Here is a 26,531-nt window from a genome sequence, read left to right as displayed (position 1 = left end):
CAATCCATCTCACAGTATCTATTTGCTTTCCTTGATTCCACCCTACTGATCTGATTAACTCCTATTCCTTTACTATCTTTATAAACTTCTGGGTAAAGCATTATATCCAATGACTCCAATAACTATCGGAATGCCTAGTCATCTTGCTCTTTCAAGTCTCTCTGGTTTGATATATCTTGGCCTAGTCATCACTTACCAATTTTTTCAGGTGACAGGAAACATAATAGAAAGTCAAACACAATGATTAATATCTACATCAACAACTGTAGCCACACTAAATGGAATGATTTAGTCAACCCAATACTTAATACAATAAAGGGAAAATAGAAGCAAACAAATTATCTTTTCCCCTTAAAATATAGCTGTGTATTTACATAACTAAACACACCATTATCTCAACTCTTGACTTATCTTACTTGTGTCCTTTCTTCTATCCTCATTTCTCATCTCACTCCTTTGTGAAGAATGGCTCTTTTGCTTTTTCATTCCACTTATTAATAGTTATTAGAAGAATGAGCAAAGATTATGAAGAATCATTGATCACTGAAATACTCAGATTTTTAGAATTTGCTTACATTGCCTCACTATCTGCCACTCTTTTCCATTTAAGGTTACATTAATTTTGCTTTTCCATATTTAAGAAACAGCAAATTAATGCTAATGTCTTCAGGCTATGCTTCTAAAAGAAAAGTCTCCCCCATTCTTTCTTGCAAAATTTTCTCATCCTCATGGGTCCAGCTTAATTCTCACTCCCTGTAAAAGATATTTTTCTCATGACCAATAGCATGCCATAGCATAATTAACAAATCATTGTCACCTATAAACTTCACAGCATTTGCTTTATATTAAAATGATGGACCAATTTGCCTTATCATCAGGTGGTATTCTTTAACACTATGTGGTGAGAAAAGGGATTACTCCTACGTGTTTTTTCTCCTCCTAGTAAATCATTATAATGATTGGTGCATAGTCATACTTAGTATATTTTTGTCCATTTGAAATAAATTTAAAGTTTTAACCCTTTGCACTCGTTTGCTTTTTTCTCGATTCCTTTATTCTAATGCTAACTGTGTCGAGTCACACTCGCCATCCAAGTGCAAAAGGTTAAAAGTACTTTCTGGGTTAGAAATAGAATAGTATGTAAATAAGCAATAGCTCAATGTGGATATACAGGGTGTCCCAAAAATGTATATACACTTTAACAGCTGATAGCTCAATTTTGTAAATGAAATGTATTTTAATAATCATTGCCTTTATAATTATTCAAAGTGTGCATACATGTTTTTAGGACACCCTATATATATTTATGCCAAGAACAAATAGTGTTACAGTTAAAACATAAACCTAACAACAACAAAACAACAACAGCAACACACACACACAAACACACACACACACACAACACACACACACACACACACACATCCTAGTGGATGGATTTGTCTCTTGTCTACATTTTTCATGTCCAGCAGGCTTAATCATTGCTTCTCTGTGTAGCACCTCTATTCCCCGTCATTCTCTTTCTCCTCACAGCCCTCTATGATTGCTGCATGAAATAAACTCCAAATGGCAACTGGTATTTGTCTAGCAGACTGTGAAATTAATAGTTCTATTTTTGAAAACTTCCATATTTTCTTTAACAAAGTTATTCCCATGATACACTGAACTCTGATTAGTCTGCATTGACACTGGAGAGTAAGATCCTCCTGCACAGGGACTGTGTCATTTATCTCTGCTAGTTCCTCAGAGGCCCTGGCCCAGAACATGCCTAGAATGGAAGGTGGCATGCTGGGCCAAGGTTTGGAGACTATTTCTTTTTTTAAATATTGGTGAATTTTACTTAGATATTTATTATAATGATTCACTTCTTGGTTTCCTCAAGTACATTGTTACCTGAGTAGAGTTTTGTTTGTTTTATTATGAGCAAATTGGGTGTACAAAAAATATAATTTCAGTCTAACAAAATATAACTTTGTGGTGTTTTTTTTCCTATGGAAAAGATACAATAATGCTTAAATACTCATCTATAATTTATTTTATTTTTCCTTTTATTATTTCCCTGTGTGTGTGTGTGTGTGTGTGTGTGTGTGTGTGTGTATCTAGTAACACTTCTCTGAATTCATGTCATTTTAATATCCGGCTTTACATAGAGCAGATGGTAGAAATATTTTAAAGACATAGCACCATCATATTGAGACTAAAAGTAGCACTGTTTTGAATTTAAAGAAAGGAAAACATTTATTTTTATTATATCTATTTCCTTTTTAAGGAAATTTGATTGATTCAGGTTTATATGTTCAAAATTTATGAAATGTTATGTAGCATACATATACATATATACATACACATATATATATATAAATAGAGTATATTACAGGCAAAAAACAAATTGATTTCATGATAATAAAAAAGAAGGGGAGCATTTATTTTAATAAAGGATAACTGTAGCCAGCCTAACTTCCAGTTATAAAATAAGTAAATCATGAGGATATAATATACAGTATGGTAACTATTATTGCATATTTCAAAGTTGCTAAGAGAGTAAATCTTAAAATCTTCTGTACCTATGTATGGTGACAGATGTTAACTAGACTTATTGTACCGATCATGTTGCAACATATCAAAAATAGAATCTTTGTGTTGCACACCTGAAACTAGTATGATGTTGCATGTCAATTATACCTCAATAAAAAATTGAAAGATAAAATACAACCCTTGGCAAAAGTACTGTTATAGAGATAGACTGATGTTAGCAATGTCTAACAATGAATACATACATTTTACCAAGTACTTAAGGTAAAAAATATTTCCCTTTGAGTATTGCGTTCTAAAAATAATGTAACAGTACCAGATAGCACTATATTTTACATTTATTGTACTTTACCAAAGAAACCATAGCAGTTTTTTTAAATATTCATCACTGATTATTTCTATATTTAAGTTAGTATTGAAAGGCACATTTCTCTTTGTGATGTGGTTATCATTTATAACCACAGACAGTCTATATTTTTAAGCTAAAACTATACCTCACCTTCACATGTCATTTACATATACTGATTGCTTCCACATGTCTGGCATAAGGTAAAACAGTTTATGTGCATTTTAATATGGCTAAAGCTACAATAAAATAAACTTCATCTTTGTCTAGAAGACCTCAGAAATGTATTCATGCCGGTACATAAAGTGTTTTCCAAAGGAATACTTCCTTCCAGAAAAAATCCTTTAAAAGCTGACTGTGGTTAATGTCACCTCCTTTCTAACAACGTCTAGATTTCCCAGTCTGGCTTCCAAGTGTCTTCTGCTTAACAAAAGCCCCTTTAAGTTACTCTCAACATGTTCTCCATTCTATTTACTAGCTTCAGGCTGCAAGTTTATTTTCTTGAGTGACTGCATATCCTCTTTCCTGCAAATGGGTTATTTGTGATCACAGGTGGTTCACAGAATTGGTCAGAACAACTCAAACTTTATATCTACAAAGTTTAATTCAGGCTTGGGAACATATTACATAGGAATATTGTGTTAATTCCTATGTGGATTCAATACTCTTTAAGTTGTCATAAAGGATGTTGTGTCTTCATGGACGAAATCAGAACAAAATAATATTCAAGGCAACAATTACACCATTTGAAAGGATATGATGTAAGTACAGGAGCAAATAAAATAGTCATTTCCTGGTTAGTTTTACTAAATATTAAATGACTGACTTTGATTCATGTTGAAAACATAAATTGGAGTGTAGAGTCTGTGAGATGCAAGCGAGCCTTTCCTAAAGAAGCAGGTGCTTCCTTGCTCATCCTGACTCAGGGAGTATTCAGAGCCAGGCGACGCCAAAGTCGGGTCTTCTTTCATCCTCATCGTTAGCTTTGTGTATACACTTACACAGATGCCATTGAACTGGCACTTAAAATTGTGTCAATAGGTCAGCATCCAAACATTTAACTTCACTGAAAGGCCTTACGCTAGACTCAGCAATATGTCATCAATTGTTTACTTGCAACATTAGCTTTTTACAAAGCCTTCTCATATGTGCACTGACTAGTTGATATTGACAAAATTCATTTTTTAAACATTCACACTATCACAGGTCTTTGAACGAAGCACACTATACATACAATTGTGATTTCCTTTGCATTATAATTATACACACACACACACACACACACACACAGGGAATAGCTGGAGAGCACATGCATGCATACCTACTCTAAATGAGCAAAACACGGAAACCTGGAATCTATGCAATTATGACTCTGCCTCGAGTGATCAATAGGTAATGAATATCTTATGTGCACTAAGTAATAATTGGGCAACTTAAATGTCTACTGTCATTACCCTGATAACAACTACTATAAATAGCTATTCTTCTATATTAGAGAAGAGAACCTTGAGGCTAATAAAGCTAATGACATGCCAAAATCCTTACACCTAGAAAATTTCAGTCAATTCAATGTTTTCTTCACCATGTCAAGATAATTTTATCCTCATGAAATTTTTATTCTAGCAGCGAAATTAGAAAAAGCCATTAAATTTCAGTAGACTAACAAGCAAGTACTTGAATTGAAATAATAATAATAATGTACATTATCAATATATTTTTTAATATATATTTACTAGAGGCCCAGTGCACGAAATTCTTGCATGGGGGGGTGTGCCTCAGCCTAGCCTGCACCCTCTCCAATCTGGGACCCATCGAGGGATATCCGACTGCCCGTTTAGGTCCAATTCCACTGGGATCAGGCCTAAATGGGCAGTCAGACATCCCTCTCACAATTCAGGACTGCTGGCTCCCAACCGCTGGCCTGCCTAACTGCCTGATTGCCCCTAACTGCTTCTGCCTGCCAGCCTAATCAACGCCTACCTGCTCCCCTGCTGTCCCAATTGCCCCTAACTTCCCTCCTTGCCAGCCTGGTTGCCCATAACTGTCCTCCCCTGCTGGCCTGATCGCCCACAACTTCCCTCCCCTGCTGGCCATCTTATGTCCACATGGGGGCAGCCATCTTTGACCACATGGGGGTGGCCATCTTGTGTGTTGGAGTGATGGTCAATTTGCATATTAACTCTTTTATTAGATAGGATTGATTTCAGAGAGGAAGGGAGAGGGAGAGAGAGATAGAAACCTCAATGATGAGAGAGAATCATTGATTGGCTGTTTCCAGCATACCCCCTACTGGGGACGAACCAGCAACCTGAGCATGTGCCCTTGACCAGAATCAAACCCAGGATCCTTAAGTCTGCAGGCTGACCCTCTATGCACTGAGCCAAACCAACTAGGGCAATATATTTATTTTTAATTGAATATATGTGCTATCATTTTGCTCATTCCAATAATGTAGCATTTTGGAAATTTTTAAAAAAATATTTTTATTGATTTCAGAGAGGAAGGAAGAGGGAAAAAGAGATAAAAACATAACTGATAATAGAGAATCATTGACTGGCTGCCTCCTGCACGCCCCACACTGAGGATTGAGTCCACAACTCAGGCATGTGCCTTGACCAGGAATCAAACTATGACCTCCTGAGTCATAGGTAGATGCTCAACCACTGAGCCACACCAGCTGGGCTAAAAATGTATTCTTTTAGAAATATAAAAAGGCAATAAATCTGGCTTTTGAAGTGGGGCAAATCCAAGACATTTAGCCATTATCTCTGTCTCTAAAGAAAATTGTTTGAAAAAGATGGAGTAATATGTACAATGGGGAGTCTATTTGGGAGAATGTGGTCTATATTGTGTATTCCATGTGACACAGGTTAATATAATAGACTGATAGGTGTACTTAAGAAACAAATTACTACAGTTTCACTAATTTCACTTCCTTATATGGCACCTGCTTAAAAATAGACTATACATATTCTTTTGAAATTAGTGTGCCGGTGTTTATATAGTTGCGGACAGAAATACTGTCCTAGAGTAGACAGTTTTCTCTAACCTGACAGCTAAAGAGCAAAGCCAATCAGATAGGTATTAATCTAGTTTCAATTGGGCAAAACAGACACTGACTGCCTTTCTCGGGGATTTTATGCATGTAAGATAAAAACGTTTTTATAGTCACTTGGTCTCGTTTCGTTATTATGCTAGAAATCTTTCTCAAGAAGCTGTCTGGATTACAGGTCCAATGACAGAGGATGTCTGCTCTGTAAGTGTGCAAAGGGGACCTTAACTCCGTTCTGAATAAGCACCTTGGGAATCAAAAGAAGGCTGAGACTATTGAACATGAGTAACACACAGTGAAAGTAAGAGATTCCATGGCTGCAGGCCAGTGTGTGGGAGCCCAACAGGGAGGTGGAGTCTTAGGAGTAATTGCTCTGTGTGAGCACAGCTTCCAATTTTATCTTGTTAGAATCAAGTGCAAAGGAGTGAATCTTTGCACACCAGCCCGAGGGAGAGGGGGAGTCCATCAAAGAATAGTGAACCCACATAATATAGTGAGCTGAAAAACAAAACAGAACAAAGTCACCCTTGAAATCTTGCTTTGCTCAAATAGAGGCATTGTGATAAAGTTAAATCTGTGTTCTAGTCCTCAGACGTTTTCAATGTACACCCTGCCATAAACCGAAGCACATATGAAGGAAGTAGTATGTAACATCAACGATTTTCAGGTAGAGAGCTGTATTCTAAATTACACCTGATAGTTGGATTTTAAAATTTTATACAGAAGCACAGATATCTGCAGTTTTTCTTAAATATGACTTGCATTTTTCTGGACATGTGAAAATACATTGCTCTATGTACCAGTAGATAGGCATAAACTACATGCTCACATATGTAGTCCTTGTGCCCCAAGAGAACAGGCCGTTATGTGAGGCCCAATCTGAACTGTAAGCATTTGTTTCAGAATCTCATTCAGTATCTCAGGTGATGAGTCAGTAACTCAGCACTGAAGGCCAACACCCAGGTTTCTGGATTCCTAAAGCATTGCTTTGCACATACCACTCATTTATAAACTTTAAAAAGTTTTATCATCTATTCAATTCTAAAGTTTGAATGCCATAACCTCTATTTCAAAATGTTCTACCAATTACCTATATCTAAACTCTTTTTGACCTTAAATTATTTTTCTGCCCATCAAATATTTCAGTACTATATTTTAAAAAAATTAAGCTGGTGTCTGCGTGTTCTCACTTCTGTGCCTTAGCCCTCTCACTTGGAAACATTAACTGCCACCTCCTCATTTTTTCCTTCAAGCACTTCTCGCAAAAAGTATTTGATGAAACTCTATCATGCACAAGACTCTGTACTTGATTAAGAATATAAGGTGAATAAAGAACAGGTGTAGTGTCAAATTTGACAACCTATGTCTTCTCTCCTTCCAAATGTTAAGTTTCTTCGGGACAGTTGCCATATTATGGTCTATACCTCTCTGCCTCTTCAAATGCTTTGCAAAGGAGATACTCAAGTCAACGTTTGTTGGAGAGAATAGCATCCGTAAGCAGCTAAAAGGGTGGGAGGATGTTCATTCAGGAAGGGAAGTTCACGGGTGGGATGTAGAGAAAGGATGACTGTGTCGGGGCATTGTTGGTGCTGCCAGGTGAAAAGAGTTTCACTTTCCGGTTACTATGAGCTGTTGTAGCACTCTCCTTGTAGCACAAATTAAAAACGTGTTGTTCTCCAATTCTTCAGATCCTTCCTAGACACAATCGTTTATCAAACCTGCTTTTTTAATATGGTCAATGTGCTTCATCTCCAGCCTTTCTTTCTTATTTCTTTTATCATGATCCTTATCCAGGCATTAATTTCCTCATATCTGAGTAACTGCAGGACCTCCAAATAGTTTCCTCTATGCCCCAGACTCCTTTAGACCATTCATTTTTATAGGCTGAACTAAGGAGTTTGTACTTTAATCAGTAAGAATTTCAAAAAAGGAGTAGTTTTATTTGAATTTCAGAAAGAATTGTAGACAGTAATGAAGGAAAAAAGAAAATAATTATAGACGGCTGTTGCCATAGTAGGGCAAGTTATGACAAATGCCTGACTTAGCCTGGAGGAGAGACTAAGACAGATTTGAGGGATAAACTCAAGCGGTTGACTCCACAGAACATCTAGCTAGATGTAAGGTAGACCGTCAATGGAAGGGGCAATGATGCTACTGACCTGGACAACTGGGACAAAATGACAACATTCCCTAACACTTGAATAAGGTGGAGAAAGAATTTGTAGAGAGGAGAGTGAGTGTAGTTTTGAACAAGTAGAGCTCGAGTTCCCTGTGAGAGATCCAAGTGAAGATATTCTATGGCTTTCGACATGTGAAAGAGATACATGCAAGATACATGCCTTAGCAACTGGTCCCTGGACTTTGTAGCACCTTCCTAGGTAGGGGCATGGACAAATGGAGAAGAGCTCTCTGGATAACATGAGCACGTAATTCCCAGTGCTGTTAGCCTTCTGCTACTCTTCCCTTCCTAGTCGTCATGTGGGCAACATTTCCACATCTCAAGGGTCAAGGATACTAATTTGTCCTTTAATCAACATATTTTATAGTTGTAAAGCAGAGGCATTTGGACTGATTGTGAGAACCATATTCTGTGTATCAGGGATGATGTCTAGTTTATATCACTAGGGTATATGTATATAAGAGGGCAATTTAGTATAATTTTAAAGTGGTAAGATTACCATTCTTTAAAGAAAAGTCATGTTGTTTGTTCTTTGGTAGATTGATCTGCTAAAAACAAAAAAGTTTCCAACCCCTTCTCAAAAGAGACAGAAGGGCTTTTAATTTTTGAGCCCTAGCAACTTTTTCCATACCCCAAGAGAATAATAAATAGGATTTTGTTTTCAAAAAGATAAACTTAAATGAGATTTATTTAGCTAGGACAAGAAAAATGAGTTCAAACTGTATTTCCAGAGAAAAGATGGGGTGAGAATAGGGAGTTGTGGGGAAGGGTGGCTAGGATTAGTTAAATAAAATATTATACATTTCAAATCTGGAAAGATAGAAGGCTGTTTTGTATTGGGAGATTTGTGATTTGCTCAACATTGTGTACATTTCTGTGGAGGCAATGACACTGTGCACTATGGCTTGAAGCCAAGATACCAAGAAGGCTCAATAGAAGGCCTACTGAAATGAGCATCTCGATAACTCCTAAAGTCCACTGCCTAAGAGCGAGCAGAGAACTCAGCCATGCCGCAGCACTGTACAGTAGAAGATGCTCCGGGAAGGTCAACCGTTAAAGGACAGAAGACCACAGACAATCCTGGATCACTCATGATCTGACATCAAGCAGAGAGAGAGAACCTCTCTTCAAGACATTTCGATTCAATCCTATGCTCTAGTGATTGGCATTCCACTTTCCATAATTCCCAATTAAACATAATATGGTTTAGAAAAATAATAACTTGAATGCAAGTCATTTTTGTACTTGTTATACACACATATGAACTGCATATAACCACATTGATTTATATAGTTCTTTATTCTATATAATAAAGAGGTAATATGCAAATTAACCCTCATGCCCTCACAAGATAGCTGCCTACGACCAGGCTAGCAGGGGGGTTAGTGAGGGATGACCAAATGACTGAACAAGCAGGTTGCGTGAGGTGACCAGGCCCGCAATGGGGTATATGGGGGTGACCAGGTCGGCTGGGGGGGGGGCAGTAAGATGCAACCAGGCCTGTGGGGGGGGTAGTTAGGGGAAACCAGGCCGGTGATGGGGTGCAATTGGGGGTGACCGGGGGGGGGCAGTTAGAGGATATCAGGCTGGCATGCAGAGGCAGTGAGGGGCAATCAGGCCAGCAGGCCGGTGAGCTATTAGGAGCCAGCAGTCCAGGATTGTGAGAGGGATGTCCGACTGCCAGTTTAGGCCCGATCCCTAAACCAGCAGTTGGACATCCCCCAAGGAGTCCCAAATTGGAGAGGGTGCAGGCTGGGCTGAGGGGACCGCCCCCCCCCCCCCGGTGCACACATTTTGTGCACCGGGCCTCTAGTCTAGTATATAAAAGTCTGCAAGTACAAGTGATTGCACTATTATGACCAAGTTCTAGAAGTGATATTTTTCAGTTTGTATTGAAAAATACCACAAATCTACAATTTATCTAGTATATTATAAAATGTTGCAAGATTTTAGTAGCCTGTTTGTTCTGAAAGCAATTTATTCTTAAGTGAGCCAGAGAAACATCCTGAATGATAACAAAGTGCTAAGTGAATTAAAATATATGCAATATGTAACTTTGAATTTAAAGACATGTGGTATATAACAAGAATACATAGTTAAGACATTTTAATATATATCCTCATTATGTAGATGACATAGGCCTCTTTATATTAAAAATAAACATGATTTATGAAATAGCAATTGCTTTCTTCATCACTTATTGGTGGGTTCATTAAAGAAATAACAAGGTAAAGCTAAAAAAATAGGAATTAGCTAGGAAAACAAGAAAAAAAAAACTAATATATTTTATAATCTCAAGGAACTACAATCACAGTCTTTTCTACCTTGGATAACCAACTCAGTTTTCTTTTTTTTTTTTTTTTCATTGGTTAACAAGAAGTCTGGCCAATATCGTTTACAGATAAATCTGAAGGACAGATGGATAAGCCCAAATGATCACTGTGTCCACTATGGAAAAGTCCTTATAACTATGTACCACTTTTCCCTCTTGATTTCTTTTTAGTCAAACCTAGACAGGCACATATTAAGTCCATAATGTTCCTAATCTAATATGCTGCAGCTTTAATTTCCCCTTATCAAAGGACAGATTTGTTTCCATGTTGCATTTGAATACAGAAAAATTATATAGCTATGGCCAGTCGGCATGGCTCAGTGGTTGATTGTCAACCTATGAACCAGGAGGTCAGGGTTCTATTCTGGTCAGGCACATGCCCTGGATGCAGGCTTGATCCCTAATGTGGGGCCTGCAGGAGACAACTGATAGATTCTCTCTCATGATTGGTATTTCTATCCCTCTCTCCCTTTCCCTTCCTCTCTGAAATCAATAAAAATGTATTTTATAAAAGAACAAGTATATAGCTGTATCACTATGTAAACTATATACAGATGTATTGTTTTCCTAAAAAGAAAAACAAATCACAAGGAAATAGTTTTTGATAGCAGTAATTACCACTCTGTTCCTGCCTTCTCACATTTTTATTGTCTTTCAGAGTTCACCTTCCTTGTGCCCTATTTTCAAAAGCCTTCTGAAGTCTTTAGGTAGATGTGAGAGTTCGCCCTCAGACATCCTACTACAGTCACTTTATTATCCAAGAATCGTCTTGTTCATGACGAAATCCATAACGTGGCTTATGTAGGTTTGTGTGTTGTATGTGTAATTTAGATATAGAATACAAGTTAAAAATACCTATTTATTATGATAAAGATTTGTAAATAATTGAAATTCACATACCTGAGGAAAACCTAGATTAATTTAAACCAATTTGTATAAAATTATCAAAATAGTGTTTATTATTCTCTTAAACTTAAAGATAAAAGATTACAATTTCTAACGCATAGTATGGTGATTCACCACTACTTAGTTTGAATTTGACCTCAAGTATAAATCACTTTGTTTTGGCTTTCCTCAAATATATTCCTTAAAAATTGGGACTAGGGCTTGATTTTTTAAAATACATCTTAATAGTTATGATGATTTGTACATAACAGCACTTTTGTACTATTAATGCTTCTACTTTGTCACAAGACTAACATATTTTATAATAATCTAAAATTAAGCATTACAACTTAATTCATATTCTACAATCAATTACAGACCTATAAGTGCACTAAGGAAATTAGCCTATTATGCGCCCCCATCCTCTTAATTATGAGATTGAGATCTTAAACAAAGAACTTAACATGTATTTTGAATATTCACACTTCAGCAAAGATTCCTGTGGCTATTTTCTATCACATCAACTCTCCTGGGCCAGTGGGGGCTTGGAAGCAAGAGCTGAGAATGGAAGAGGGTGGTGTTCCTAGAACATAGAGCACAAAGTCAAGGAAAGAAGAGGCTGACTTGGAAAGGAAAAGCAAGGGGAAATGTGAAAGTGCTGCTATTCACAGGTGGAATCGAGGATAAGGGGATCCAATGAAGGTTCTGCAATAGGAAATCTTAACCAGTTGTCATAGAGCAAAGTCAGGTTTCTCCCAAAAGTGTGGACACTGAATTCTAGTAAATTTAAGGTCTTAAATGATTGTGCTTTCAACTTTGTTTGGTAGGAGAGATTTGTTTTTTCACAAAGGCTCAGATACAATGAGACTGATGATGAGAAATTTTATCGTTAGACGCTATTTGGTTTTAGAATAGTCTCGCTCACTTTCTTTTCTGGCTGTGTGTCCTGAGACACAATAATAAGGGTATGCATCCAAAAGAAGGAAACAATTCCTCAACCTGGTTCCTAGAGTCTTCCAAGAGGTATCTATTTTCTCCATCTCTTGTGGGTAAACAAAGATGACGCAGATACTTTCTGATTCAGATACTTTCTGGAATAGGCTTGATTCATTGTCTGTGGGGATACCAGTGCTCCCAGACCCTTTGTGCACTCCAAAATGCCTCCCTCATATCCTCCTCTAGCATCTAACACTGAGTTTACTTCCCCTACAATTCCCTTATAATGCATTTCGTATTTTGAATTTGCATTCTTTTTATACTCACTTATAATCAGGTACATTATGCGTTTAAAAAACAGAGTGTGTCAAATAAAGCCCGAATTCATTCAATAATGAGTGACTCTGTCTAGCCATCAAGAATGTAATGATGAAAATCAATGCAGATCCGCCCCTGAGAAACTTCCAATCTGGCAAAATAAAGATGATCCACATAAGCAGGTTTACAACCTGAAGATGCAATGTGATGTATTCCATAGAACTAAGCTTCATTTAGTTTGAGGGTGAAGACTCAAGTTTGTGGTGTTATATATTTTTTTTCTCAAGACAGGTTTATGATGACAGCAGCAAATGAAGTTACTGTAAAGTTTGGTCAACACTGTTTCCCATGCCAGGTCTCTCCAAGCAAAGGAAACCTGGAAATGCAGGTTTAATGACTCATTCAGGAGCTGACAAGACTCCCTAAATTTGTGGTTCCTCTAAGTTTTACTCAAAGCTTGTAGAAAATCCTAAATCTAATTCATTCTTCACATTTATCAACATAATTTTATTGTTTCTTATCTTTATTCCCTAATTCAAGTATACATTGTATATTTTCTTATCCTGGGTTTGATAGAGTCCAGCTCTGTTACTGTTTCGAAATGGTGTACGAATTCCTTATTTTTACTGATGTTTATGTCTTGGCAGTAGAAGGAACATTCACTGGGGACATTTGTGTCAGATATAATTTATTGATCTTCTGTATGTTTAATTATAAAAATAATTTAAAGCAACCTACAGACCAAAAGGTGTTATTCTTTTAAAAATATATCAAATGTAATTTTTCTAAACATTATTTTACCTTCTCAAATAGCCATTCTCAAATTATAAACAATGGCAATCACATACCATAGGCAAGCTGGCTAATTCCTGTTAAGCACACTTAATGATTCAGGCTTAAGAAAAAGATTATATATATATATATATATGACAGTTTTAATATATATTTCATACACATGAAACTGTCCCTCCAGCATTCTGATTGTTTAGTACTACTATTTCATCTGTTATTTTGTTTTATATTATATAATTAATTTCACATGTAAAGTCTAATTTAACTAAAAATATGTTATTTACTTATTTATTTATTATTTATTACTTATAGCCATTTACTTTTTCAGGGTCAAACTGTACCAATAAAGGTATGAAAGAGCATATCAAAATATTTAGAAAATTTTATTTTAACTAATGCTTATGTTTTGTACATGTTACTTCTCCTGACTTATACCAGTTTTTCCAAGCTTGGTCTCCAAACATTACTCTGTGTATTTATCCTAGCAGCCTGCCCATTTCCACACTAATGAAAGAGCTGTCACAAATTGCTAGTGCCACCTATTAGTGGAAGCACAGTACTGCAAATCATGATGATGCCTTTAAAAAGCACCTAAGAAGTCATGAGGTGTAAAATCTATCCCAAGACTCACACTGGTTCTAATTTATGTTTACAACTGCTGGTCTTTTAAAAATAAGCTTTCAGTACATGCACTAAACTTACATACTGTCATGGGTTTTGGAGAATTTACCTACAACTTTGCATTAATGAATCATAGATTTTTCCATAATGTTTTGATAAGTGCAATGTTTTAATCAATGAATATGTAACTCTCCATGATATGTCATGATTTTGTAAATGAATGTTAGATGATGATCAATCAAAAATTTGTTTTAGTACTGGTATCTCTGGAAGATTTTAGAAAAAAAATCAAGCATAAATGCTGTTTAAAATGGTCCTGACTTGAGATGTCAAAATTCTTCAAAAGATGTAAAGGTGTGATATTCTGACGCAACTGTGATGTTTAGATGTATCACTGAAGTTTGAATGAGAAAAATTTAAATAAGAACTTTATCACACAATTTCTTATAGCTTTCTTATAGTTCACGATAACTTTATAAGTTAGAGCACACATTTGAAATACAGTTGCATATGCACAATAAGCTTAAATATGTTATGCTCTGCAACTGACAGTTTAATTTTATTACTAGGAACATATTATATTAATTAATTATAATTAATTTTTTTCCTGAAAGGTTTCAATTACACTAATTGTTAAATATGGAATTTAAATATAATTGACCAAAAATCACAAAATATTTGTTACTTATGATGTTTGATTTCTGTGTAATATTCAAAATAAGAAAACAAAGAGAAATAAGTTACCACAGACCTACACATCTATTTAGTTCATAAGCACCCAGGTATTTTATATTGCTAACAGAAGTGGAGTCTTGGAAATAATTTATATGAAGAGAAATAGCAATATACAAACGTTAGCGTTGGGAAAATTACCTTTTCCGTTTTCAGGTTTACTTAAGCCAGTGATGACTGAATATCATTATCAAAAGTTGGTGGGTTAGAGACTTAAACAGGATGGTTTTGTTGTCTCTGTTATTTTCCTACTTGCTAAAGTCCACTGTATAAATTATTTCAAAGGCCAATCTGGTTGGCAGCTTTAAACAGAGAAGCCACAAATCTGGAGACTTTCACTATCCCTCATTTAATCTGACCAGCATTGAATCACCAGATGTGTGATGGAGCATTGTGTTTTGTTTTATTTTTATATTATTTTGCCAGGATATACAGGGCGAGGCAAAAGTAGGTTTACAGTTGTTCATATGAAAAATAATAAATAATTCATAAATAATAATACAAGAATAAACTCTGCTTTGCATAGTCAGATGCATTACATATATATCTCCCTACACATTTCATTTTACCTGTGAGGAAATTTTTATAAGCTTCATTCTGCACTATTATGTAAATACTTGAGATATCCATGAAAACTTTCCATGGGACTCAAAAGATCATATATATAAAATTTAAAATATGAATACTATTTTACATCAAAAATTAATTTGTTATAAGCCATAACCTGTAGATTGCAAGGGTTGGTTTTATCAATTATTAAATATAAAGTTTTATTATTTATATATATATTTATATTTCCATATTTATATATTCATATATGTGTGAATGTATGTTGTAATTTGGTATAAGTAAAAAGAATCTCTGAAAAGTTATCAACTGCAAGAAATAGTAAAATAAATCATTCATATTAATTACATTTTAAAGTGATCATAATATATGAGCAATGGCAAATAAAAATTCTTCTGCAAATTTTACTACATAATTTTTAACTTAATATCATCTTCTAGAATCAGACAAATATGTATGATAATTTTGATCTAACTGATAATTTTATTCTTAAAGAAACTACTTGACTCTGGGAAAAAATAGCTTTACAAAGTTATTTATAAAAAGAAAGCCATTAAAATGTCTACCATCTATTTAAGTACTATTTACTAAGTCTTCCCTACAAAGGTAAAGTTAAAGACACTGATTTAACCTTTGGATCCACATGATCACCATCACATTGAGCCTTGCATGTGTCTTTGATTTCTACTAAAACTGAAGCACACAATGTCCTGGAAAAGCTCATTACACTGAGTGATGGAACATTTGTCATTTGTTTAAAACCCCAAACCTAATTTATTTCCTTGTGATTTCCATAGCTTTTTCTGAAGTCTTCATTGTACCACAGATTCCAAAGGGAAGATTACATGATATTCTTGTATTTCATGAGAAAAGTGAAATTTGACTAGTTGTGTAGGGGAAATAAACTGTTATGCACCATTTAGAAAAAGAAGCACTTTAACATTTAGCTCTATAACATATCTTTAAGGAAGCAAAAGTATCTCTGGGTGAATGTTTCTTGAAGATAATTTGTAAGTGACTGCTGAGATTTACAGAGTTCTCACATTTGCTTCCCCCACAAGGATTCTAAATCAGATTGGTTCAGAGGAAAAGCCAGCATATCCCATTTTTCTAATATTATCACTTCTCCAGATGGCCCTCCAACATCTATTCAATTCCTTTTTCCTAGAAAGTAAAGAGGTACCTTATTAGATATCTATGTACATCCACTGCAAAAGCTGCCTTCTTGTTCTTCTTTTTCTTTCTCACTTAACATAACAAATCTCTTTTATCTCCTACCAGAAAGCAAGCACAGTGATTGCCTAAAACTTTGTCTTGGCAACCTGAGCAATGAGAGAGTTAATGGTGGATCTTTGAAAACAGTGACATGGGAAATTAGAGTTGGCAGGGATTTAACTCTTCAAAAACCATGCTGGAATATTTTTAAGGGCAATGCAATGGGTGTTTTAACTATGTTTGACATCTAATTAAGGAGGAAAAAGAAGCAGCTAAAAAATGTCTAGTTTAGTTTAGAAACAAAGTATTTATAATTAGCTACCAGACTTTTGCTTGTACATGGAGAGACAGAAAGGTAATGACAGACCAATAAAATGACAAGAAAAATTGCTTGGGCCATTCCTTTTATTCTTCTTGCTGTTGTTCATTTCACAGTTTATTTTACCAAATTGTCAAGTTCTGGGTACATCAATGGAATTGTTATGTAGCTGTAGGGTAGTTTTTTAGTTAAAGGAAAGCAAAATAATTATAATGGCTACCATTGCTAAAAAGAGCTTATAAAGATAGTGTCAAATATATACACCTTGTGAATACATACAGCTAACTTCATCAGACAAGTTTAAAGCAGGTGTACATAACAAAGGTTATTCTAAGTAAATGCTTCCTTTTTAAAAATGGAGAGCAATATGCTACCAGGTAAGTAAGATTCTTGCAAAATAACTAAGTATAACTCTCAATTCTTATTTATTTTACAATTTATTTAGCACTCAGACAAGTAACTGCAATTGTAATAGATCTTTTAAATGTATTTAATGTTTCAAACTTATTTTAAAATTATAACCTATAGCCATTCACTTCTTCAAGAAGTAGTTGCATGCAAACTTACTTATAAGGAATATAAACTTACATAAAGTGGACCATCAACCTGAGAATTAATTGATGACATCCTTTCAAAGAGTGAAAATAGAGAGCAAAAACTGATGCAAACATAGATGCCATAATATCATATACTATAAACAATTTAAAGACAGCTACTAAATAGAAACACAATAGAGATTAAACATTTAATGGAGTCTATATGTTTTTAATATCTTAGGAGAGCACAATTGCAATTGCTTGCTCATGTTTAAAATGCCCTCACATTTCAATAAAGAAAATGTTATGCCAAAATCAAATATATTCTCCAAGTTAAGTATATTTTACCTAACAAGTATTAAGTCCAAATAAACACATTTAATAGGTGTCTAATTTCTAATCCAAAGTGTGAAAAATACATCCCCCTTTCCTAGTTGTGGTCCTCATTCACACCAGAGCATTCAGAGAGATCATCCCCATCATGTGAAAATTAAAGAATCTGGTTGCTGGCATAAGAGCAATGTACAGCATATAGACGTCTCTGCAAGAGAGATTCAGTAAATTTGCTTCACAGTGTAGGCTAAACACAGACTATACTTGAAGCTTCTCACTGCCCCACCCCCTGTTCTAGAAATCTGAGAATCATCAGAAAGCAACACCTTAGGGAGTAAAACTACTTGAGTTCAAACAGTTGAATCTTAAACTCCACTTTAATAATACCTCAGTTATGTAAACATTTCCTTCCAATACAAGTTACATTTATTATTTTGGAATCCAACTTAGCATTATTTCACACAAATTTATAAAAATTGATCTAAACAAATATAGAACAACTATTTTTTCTGCAAAAACCATCATTAAAAAAACATGCATACACATTAAACTAGAACCAAATCAAGTATTAGCAACCCTGAGATAAAGCTTTTTCTTTCTTTTTTAAATTTATACTTTTTTTTTTTTTTTTTTTTACAAAAGAAGTTCACACTAGTTCTACAAGCAGGAAGTAGTGTGTCTTCATTTCTTACTGAAGTATGTATGGAATTAAATAACATTATATTTCAAAGACTCTGGCTTTACACCAATTAGCCAAATACACAGTCTTTTGTACAATCATAACACACTGTGGAAAAACTAGTCTGTTCTCTCCAGTTTATATTCTCTTGGCAAACCACGATCTACTGCTTATGTTAAGCATCTGATTGTCAGATTCGAACAAACTGAATATTCATGATGATGATTAACCATTTAGTGTCTAAAACTAAGAAAACACAATTTGTCATAACATTTCTTATAGGTGAGGCATGCATATCTAAAAAGGGGCCATTTTTTTTTCAATAGTAGTTTTAAAGATATTTTAAAAGAAGTAAGGTCAGAAAAATTAACAGAACACATGATCACATGGACAGATCAGCATTTCCCAGGCATTCAGCCCCTCTCTGCAAATGTGATTAAATGTTCTTTGTTTGCATTTAAATTATCATCTCAAACAGAAGACATGCTTTTATTTGTTTATTTATTTATTTATTTTAAAGTGCTTAAATCATCCCAGAAAGACGCATACAGTCATATAGCTTGCCCAGGTTAAACTAAAGGTTTTAAGGTTTGGGTTGGGAGGGAGTTCAAGGAATAAAAGGGGGGGCGGGGGGTGCCTGAGGGGGTATCACACAGCTAGCCAAATAAAAGAAAAAAATAATAGAGATTTACCTTTGTAGGATAATTTCAGCCTTGGCACATTGTTCTTCCCATTTTGATAGTTGGCTCTGGCTGTAAGTAACACTCCCCAGAAGAGACAGGCGATCTCAGTGAGCCAGCCCATGCTGCAGGCGCAGTAGGTCCTTGTGCTGCTTCAGGCTTCCCTCCTGTATTGTGCGGCCAGGGAAGTTCAAACAATCTGCAAACTGGAGGTAACAGGTGACCTAGGTCAGTTTCATTCATAAAAGCAGACAAGCAAGACTTCACCGCAACACTAACACCTCTTCTTCTGTAACAGTCACTGAAGAAACTTCAAAACCTCCACCAAAAGAAAAAAAAAAAAAAAAAGAAAAAATCCGAGCCAGGCACCGGATAATGAGGCACAACTGTTGTGTGGAAAGAAAAAAAAAAAATTAACCAGGGCTGCTGCAGTGGCGCTTAAGAAGCAGTTCCTTTTATCTGGGCTCTTCTGATAGCCGGTGGCAGACTCTAATCCTGCTCCCTGCTTCATTCGGCACCGCACCGGGGAAGCAGAATGAAAGGGAAACGAGAGAGAGAGAGAGAGAGAGAGAGAGAGAGAGAGAGAGAGAGAGAGAGAGAGAGAGAGAGAGAGAGGAACCGTGAGCAGCGCGGACTTTTCCTGTACACATGTAGGGAGAGATGACACAATATCCCACAGACAGGTTTTCCCAACACTCACTAGACTGGCTGACAATGGGAGAACAGGGAGCTCAACCCACTCCCCTTCCCTCCTGTCACACAACACATGCAAAAAACATCTCCTGGAGATTAGAGCCGGGAGCAGAACCCTCCAGCGTGCCTGTGAAAGGCATGTAGCTATAAATTTACTTTCAGGGGCAAGCGTTGTTTTATAGCCATTTTAGGTGCAATTTTGATTTAAAAAAATCTGAATTTGGCTACCTACATAATGTATAACTCATGCTCTATGATATAATTCTGCTGAACTTGCGCATTATCCGTGTGTATGTATATGTATATGTAGAGATCTGCATATGTAGATGTGTGTATCTGCATATGCTTTCATCAATATAACTTTAACCACTGAAGGTTTTAAAGGCTTGTTAGAGATCCTTCCCTCCTCCCTACAAGCACACTTGGCTCAGCCACCCCCTTCCCCGCCCCACTGCAATCTCAGCAAAGAAATTCCTAGTAAAGCCCATTTCAACAATCAGTTCAAGACAAATATAGGTCCACTGAGAATTATAAATTACAACAGGGTATTCTCAAAAGGATACTCAGAATTTAAAAAGAGCTAGGGTTTTCCAGCTTCTGGAATGCTCTGGCTAACATTTTTAATGCATCACATCTCATTAATTAAAGCCACTTCCAGAGTTTTGGTTTAAAGGGCAGAGGAAGATGACAGAGTTCACCGAAGTCCCTGCTGAGTATCAAGGACCAACATATAGAGGATATCTCCGTGTCTTCACGAGCCGATAAGGGTTCCTAAATTTCCTGTGGACACGTGAATGTATTCAGGCGGTCATACAACGTCATTAGTTCTTTCCTAAATAGGAATGCTGTCTGAGGTGTTTAACTTTCCTCTTCTATTTTTTTTTTTTTAATTTTCCCCAAAGCTGATATTCTTATAAGATTTTGGGGAGTGTGATATCTAAAAGTTTATAGGACAGACGTTTCCTTCTTTACTCTTCACTCCCCAACTCTATCTGCCCTGCACTCTCCCCTCCCTCCAAGCCACACCACATACACACTTGAAACACAGGAGAGAGAACTCTCCTTCAGTAATACAAAACTGTCTCAGCTGAAAGAAGAGGGTGGGTCTCACAATTTAATACATAAACACACATTGAAAGTGGTTTAGTAGCCTCATAAAAAATGGTCTGAGCATTGTCATACAGCTTCCATTAGTTAATGTCTACGGACAAATAAAGAGCATCCCCCATCTCTCTCTCTCTCTCTCTCTCTCTCTCTCTCTGTGTGTGTGTGTGTGTGTGTGTGTGTGTGTGTGTGTGTGTGTGTAGGTGGTGGAAGAGGAGGAAGAAAATGAAGAGGATTCAAAGGGAGGAAAATGGGGGAAGGGGAGGAGGGATTCTCTTTCTACTTCACTAGTTGGATTGATTCATCAAACAGATCCATATTGTATTTGTCAGTTTCCACAAGCCTATTGATCAGTCAGTATTGTTCAGAAAATAAAATCCAAAAATAATGTTGATTTTACTGATTCCCACACTTGTTATCCTGAGCACCTTTCACGCTCCAGGCAATGGATTAAGGCTACAAATGACAAGAGACTTGTCTGTCTTCCATGGATTACTCTCTATAGACATTCATTCTGCAGAGGAATTCATGCCACTTTGGCAGAACGGGACTAATGAATTATCCTATTGAAATCTCACAAGTAATCAGTCTAAATACCTTAAATGGTTATGCCATTTTCATTAATATATATTTTAAATGTCTCAAACTATTTATTCTTTCTCTAGCTCTTGTTACTTAGAGTAGGAGAGCAAATTTAATTTGTCAAAATGTAACCGGATAAGCAAATTTAGAAATGTATCCATTTAACTAGCATAGAGACTAATCCTGACAAATAAAAGGTTGTAGGTAAAATTCAGTTAAAAGAGAGTCAAAATTGATTCCATGGGGAAGAAAGACATTCAATCTGGATTTTGAACCACAAAATCAGGACAGACTTACTTCATTTTATAAAACAAATAATTTAAATTAATGTTAAAGCCTGGAATTTGGTAACACAGACACATAATAATAATAATAATAATAATAATAATAATAAAACTGATATGATTACTTATATTTGACATTTGTTCTACTCTCCATTTTTTATGATCCTTATATCCTTTCAGATGTTTGAATGTTTAATAAATTCACATTTACATTTACTTATCTGTATAATTTTTAATTAAAATGAAAAAAATCATAAATTGTTTAGGTAAGCATAACTGTCCTAGAATGATTAAATTATAAAATAGTAGAAAAGTATAAGCATATCTAGATGTTTTTACTGTGATTTAAAAAAAAAAAGAAAAATACAAACTACATGACTATAAAATACTTACCATAAGTATTAGGAATAGTATGTGTTTACCTCTTTTAGTCTTTTGACTTTGGTCAGAGTTAAATAAGGTCATTTTCAACTCTTTTTTTTTTTTATTTCTATAGTACCAATAGGTAAGGGATAATCAAGGTTAAAGCTATTTCTGAACAAAGAGTGGTGGGCCTGGGTGGGTGTTTATCAGAACTTACAAAATCTGGATGCATGTGTGGCGTGGAGATTTTGATTCACCCTTCTCCCCACTAGACCCCTCCTCTGAGAATCTGTGGCCTAAGCCTTGACATGATCCAGCCTGCTGAATTTGCCACCTCAGCCATTGATTTTGCAGGATTTTCTTCTTTATAAAAGTAAAAAATATATACATTGACCTTTTAATGTTGAATTTTACTTAAATTAAAAGGGGAAATGTTATTTTGTTTCTTTCTCAAAGCAATCTCTCAATTTTTTAATTACATTATAACTCACAATCTATATCATGTGATATAATTAAGTCTATTTGCAACTGAGTTCCTAATATCTTAAGTTTCAAGTTTTCAGATATGTTTAATTCCTACACCAGAGTCAAATTTGAGTAGGTACTTAATATGATGATCATGCTGTTGTGTACATTTCTGTCAAATTAACCAATGGTTTTTAACTCACCCCACTCCATATTGAAATGAATTACACAAACAGCAGTTTTCTGGGTGGTTTGCTTGATTTTCTAGAGACATAACACTTCATTTTCACAACAGGTTGGTTAACTCTTGCTTTTTAATAAAAAAACTGTATAGTCAGAGAAGATATATATCAAAGCATTTCTCCATTGGAAATGGATTTCTGATCTTTTGATGAATTACATAAAACCAATGTGTATATACTACTTTTAAAGGTTCACTCTCTAATTTTGCTATTTATTATAAAACAAACTGGGATAACAAACATTGCAATTTAAGATCAGAAATTGTTTTTCCAATTTGTGAGGTGCTCTTCCAAGTATTCCCCCATGTTACAGACACTCTGAATCTTCGTGTGAATGGTAGGTGAAAAGATTTGCTATATTTGTGTATAAAAGAATGTAGGGAAATATGTATAGTTTAGCTGTATCGAAAAGGTTTAGTGGATTAAATGTGCCTAAAGTTATGGTGCACTTTATTAAACACCCTTGTCTCTCCCTGTAACCCCACTCCATCCCCGTTTTATGGGGTTAGATACAGTAACACCCCCAAAGTGTGTGCCACTGATAGAGGCAGGTGACCTCTTTAAGATAAGTTACTGAGTTAAGACTTTCAAAATGAGTTGGTTTTTCAGTTTTTCAAAAAACAACACCAGGGGGAAAAATACGAAAAACAAACAAAAAGTATCAGTAGTCTTTCTAAGATGTTGTTCAGTTGAGGTATGTAAAAAAGACAAAACTATATTCCTTTTTACCTAACATCTGTTATTTCCTTTTTTTCCTTCAAGCGAATGCTTCATTAGTATATGAGAAAGGCCTATGGTCAACAGAATTAAAGCAAATGTCATAGTCGAGCACTTCCCCTTGCTCTGATATCTCATGTCGGAAATTCATTTTTAATGAGGGTTTTCTGGTACAGGGAATCTGAACCTTTTTTTCCTTTAAAAAAGAATTGTGTGGGTGAAAACATTCTTTAGAAGATCAGAAGACATCCTATTAATTGGAAAAGTGAAATAGTTGATGTATTATTCGTTCTAGCCAAAATTGATAGCTATTTAAGATCTACTACAGCAGTCACTGGAAACTGGGGGTGGCAGGTTAAAAGTAATATTTAAGAAATTGTTAAATTTTTTATAATCTGACCCTTGTGAATGCTTTTAGTGTAAGCAACATGTGAAAGCATAAGCTGAGAGGAGGAATTGGTAAAAGACAAAGGGAATTCAATCTGGGGAAGCGTCCACGCCTCCCTTTCCCTCCCCCCACCCTATGAATACAGTTTTCAGTAAACCAAGCTTGTTCCTCTAGACTGAATTTGTAAGAGTTTGAAAAAAACAGTTGTGTGTTTTCTCTTGTGACATCAATGTTCATGACACTTTAAGGTAAGTAGGTACTTAAGGTAAAAGACTCCTTGTTTTTCGAATGAAGTAATAAACGTTAAAGCAATGCAGAAGGAGAGCAGGAACTGGCCAGCCACATTATTTGTGCCTATAGATTTTAAGAGAAACCTAAACATTTAAGAGTTTCAAAAATTATAGGGGGAGTTCTTTAGTGGTGAGGTGAGGTGAGGTGGTAGCTTCCCTAACCTTGAAAACATGGTTTGTGGGGCTAGTAGGTAAGTTTTATTAGGGTACTAAGTTTGAGTGGGGGATGGCAAAGGGTGACAAAAAAGGGATGCATAAAATTGTGTTTATAGTTAGTATCCATGTTGGCGAAAGTGGCCAAAATCCAGTTATAGGAACATGCTTTATCATTTCTTTTGATAAATATTTTTGACTGCTTAAATCAGTCATATTTTTCAACATTTCAAAATGTTTTAAACATGGAGTTTTTCCTTTTCCTTTTCCATCTATTTAAAGAGCTAGTTATCACTTCCAGCTTCTTTATTAGATTATCTGATAAGTGAATGCGGTGTTTCTGAATATTAACATATGGAAATAATAAGACACGGAACTTACTAAAATACCTGTTTTTGTTTTTTATTTAAGTGAGAGTGTCTCCACCTCAACTCAAATGGAACAAGAAAGTTTTTTGAGGAAGACAAAAATCCCATTGTTAATACAGGCCAGGCAGTGAGGAGGAACAAATGAGGCATCCATGGAATACAAATGAAATGAGCAGGTTGGCTGTTGAGTGTTTCAGGACATGAAGTTATAAGTTACTTGCTTTCAGTAAAGGTATATCCCACACCTTCTCACTGAATAAGTAATTAAGCAGATCTGTACTATATAAACAAAGTGAAGAAATTAGTAAGTATTGAGGATTACTTTACATCCGACTGAGGCAAAGCAGATGCATGTAATTTCCCTTTAGTACCCACTGAAAAGAATGTTGCACCTCAACTGTAAGTTTAATTCAATCTCTATTATCAAGAAGCAACCTTTTTTCTTAAAAAAAAGTTTGTAAAGAATTTGAAACTGATAACAATAGGGAACAGAAATGCTGAAACCTAGAATTAAAGCTCTTTAAAAGGATTTATTATAATGGCAACACCAACTGTTTGGTGGATGGTGACTCAAAAAACAGTGCATTCTGCTTTTTAAGGGCACAATTAACTCCAGATTTCAAAAATAAGAAAAGAAAAGAGACTTAAATTACATATTTTTTTTATATTCTGTATGGTCTCAGGTGTTAACTATTATTTGAGCCCCCATTTTTCCTTTTGTGGCTAGGGGTGGGTTAGAATTATATGTCAGGTTTCATTTCACTGCCTTGGCTACAGGAGCAGCTGTCACCTTATGGGAATGACTAGGAAATGGTTTGTTTATTAGTTAATAATTTTTTTCATTAACAAATGATTTATGAAGAAAATTCAAGTCTTCCTTATTATTCCTCAGAGCATATCCATAGAATTAATCTCTTTGGAAGTCAATCAACATAAATTCATTTTCTCATTCCTGCTATATTCATGAAGAAAAAAAAAAAGCATCCAATATGTCTAACCTTGAATCTTCTTAAATTACAGATCCAAGGTGAAAATGGCTTGACTTAAATGATGATGATTATTCCCTTGCCGTTTTTTAAAAGTTGCTAAATGACTTTAATGACTTAAAGCACTTAAAGACCCCCAAATATCTAACAGAATTGTACAGAACACCTTTTGAGGCATTAAAATAAATGCTCACTCTAACAAATTGTGTTCTCACACAGTTTCTAACTCTATTATCTCAATTAAAGAGCTTTACCAATAAACTGTAACAACTCTAATGCTGATTATACATAACACTTGTTAATTTTTTGAACTTGCAATTTTAAATAAAAAGTGTATTTCTCATTGTATACCTTTGTAGAAATGACATCTGCTTTTTTAAAAATAGAATCAGATAGTTTGGTGGTGTTATTTGGACATCCTATATAATAAAAGCCTAATTTGCAAATTGACCAAACAGCAGAATGACCTGAGAAATGACACACACTGACCACCAGGGGCAGACGCTCAACGCAGGAGCTGCCTCAGCCTGCAGGCCCAGGCTAACCAAGGAGGGTGCCAGTGGGGGCCCCTTGGATTGCCCCGCCGGTCACCCCACAGAGGAAGGCAACCAGCGCCGGCAGAGGGGGGCAAGGTCGGCAAGCAGGTGGTGTGGCCAAGGCAGGTGCCAGCACAGGCCCCCCCAATTGCCCTGCCGGTCGCCCCACAGATTGGCCCTGATCACTGGCCAGGCCTAGGGACCCTACCTGTGCATGAATTTCATGCATCGTGCCTCTAGTATGAAATAATTACAGAAGATTTCATGAGCTGTGAAACCTAATGCAATTCTGTTAAACAAAAATAA

At 35.6% G+C, this 26,531-nt stretch overlaps 1 protein-coding gene across 2 annotated transcripts in view; it reads right to left on the bottom strand.

Annotated features, from left to right (window-relative positions):
• SEMA3A (semaphorin 3A) overlaps positions 1–19,565 on the bottom strand; it is a 196,674-nt gene extending 177,109 nt beyond the window's left edge. Inside the window, exons 1-2 of one of the 2 annotated variants that reach the window (XM_028157967.2) lie at positions 19,473–19,565; positions 19,067–19,260 (exon numbers count right to left, since the gene is read on the bottom strand). In XM_028157967.2, coding sequence (XP_028013768.1) covers positions 19,067–19,178 — 112 coding nt within the window. In that variant the 5' untranslated portion in view covers positions 19,179–19,260; positions 19,473–19,565. Of the gene's footprint in view, positions 1–19,066; positions 19,340–19,472 lie in introns of those variants that run through there. The other variant, XM_054726411.1, reaches the window with a different exon arrangement.
• Between the last annotated feature and the right edge of the window lie 6,966 nt (positions 19,566–26,531).

Source organism: Eptesicus fuscus, chromosome 14 (genome assembly GCF_027574615.1).
Source record: "Eptesicus fuscus isolate TK198812 chromosome 14, DD_ASM_mEF_20220401, whole genome shotgun sequence".
Lineage (NCBI taxonomy): Eukaryota > Metazoa > Chordata > Mammalia > Chiroptera > Vespertilionidae > Eptesicus > Eptesicus fuscus.
This window is presented reverse-complemented; position numbering and strand designations above follow the sequence as displayed.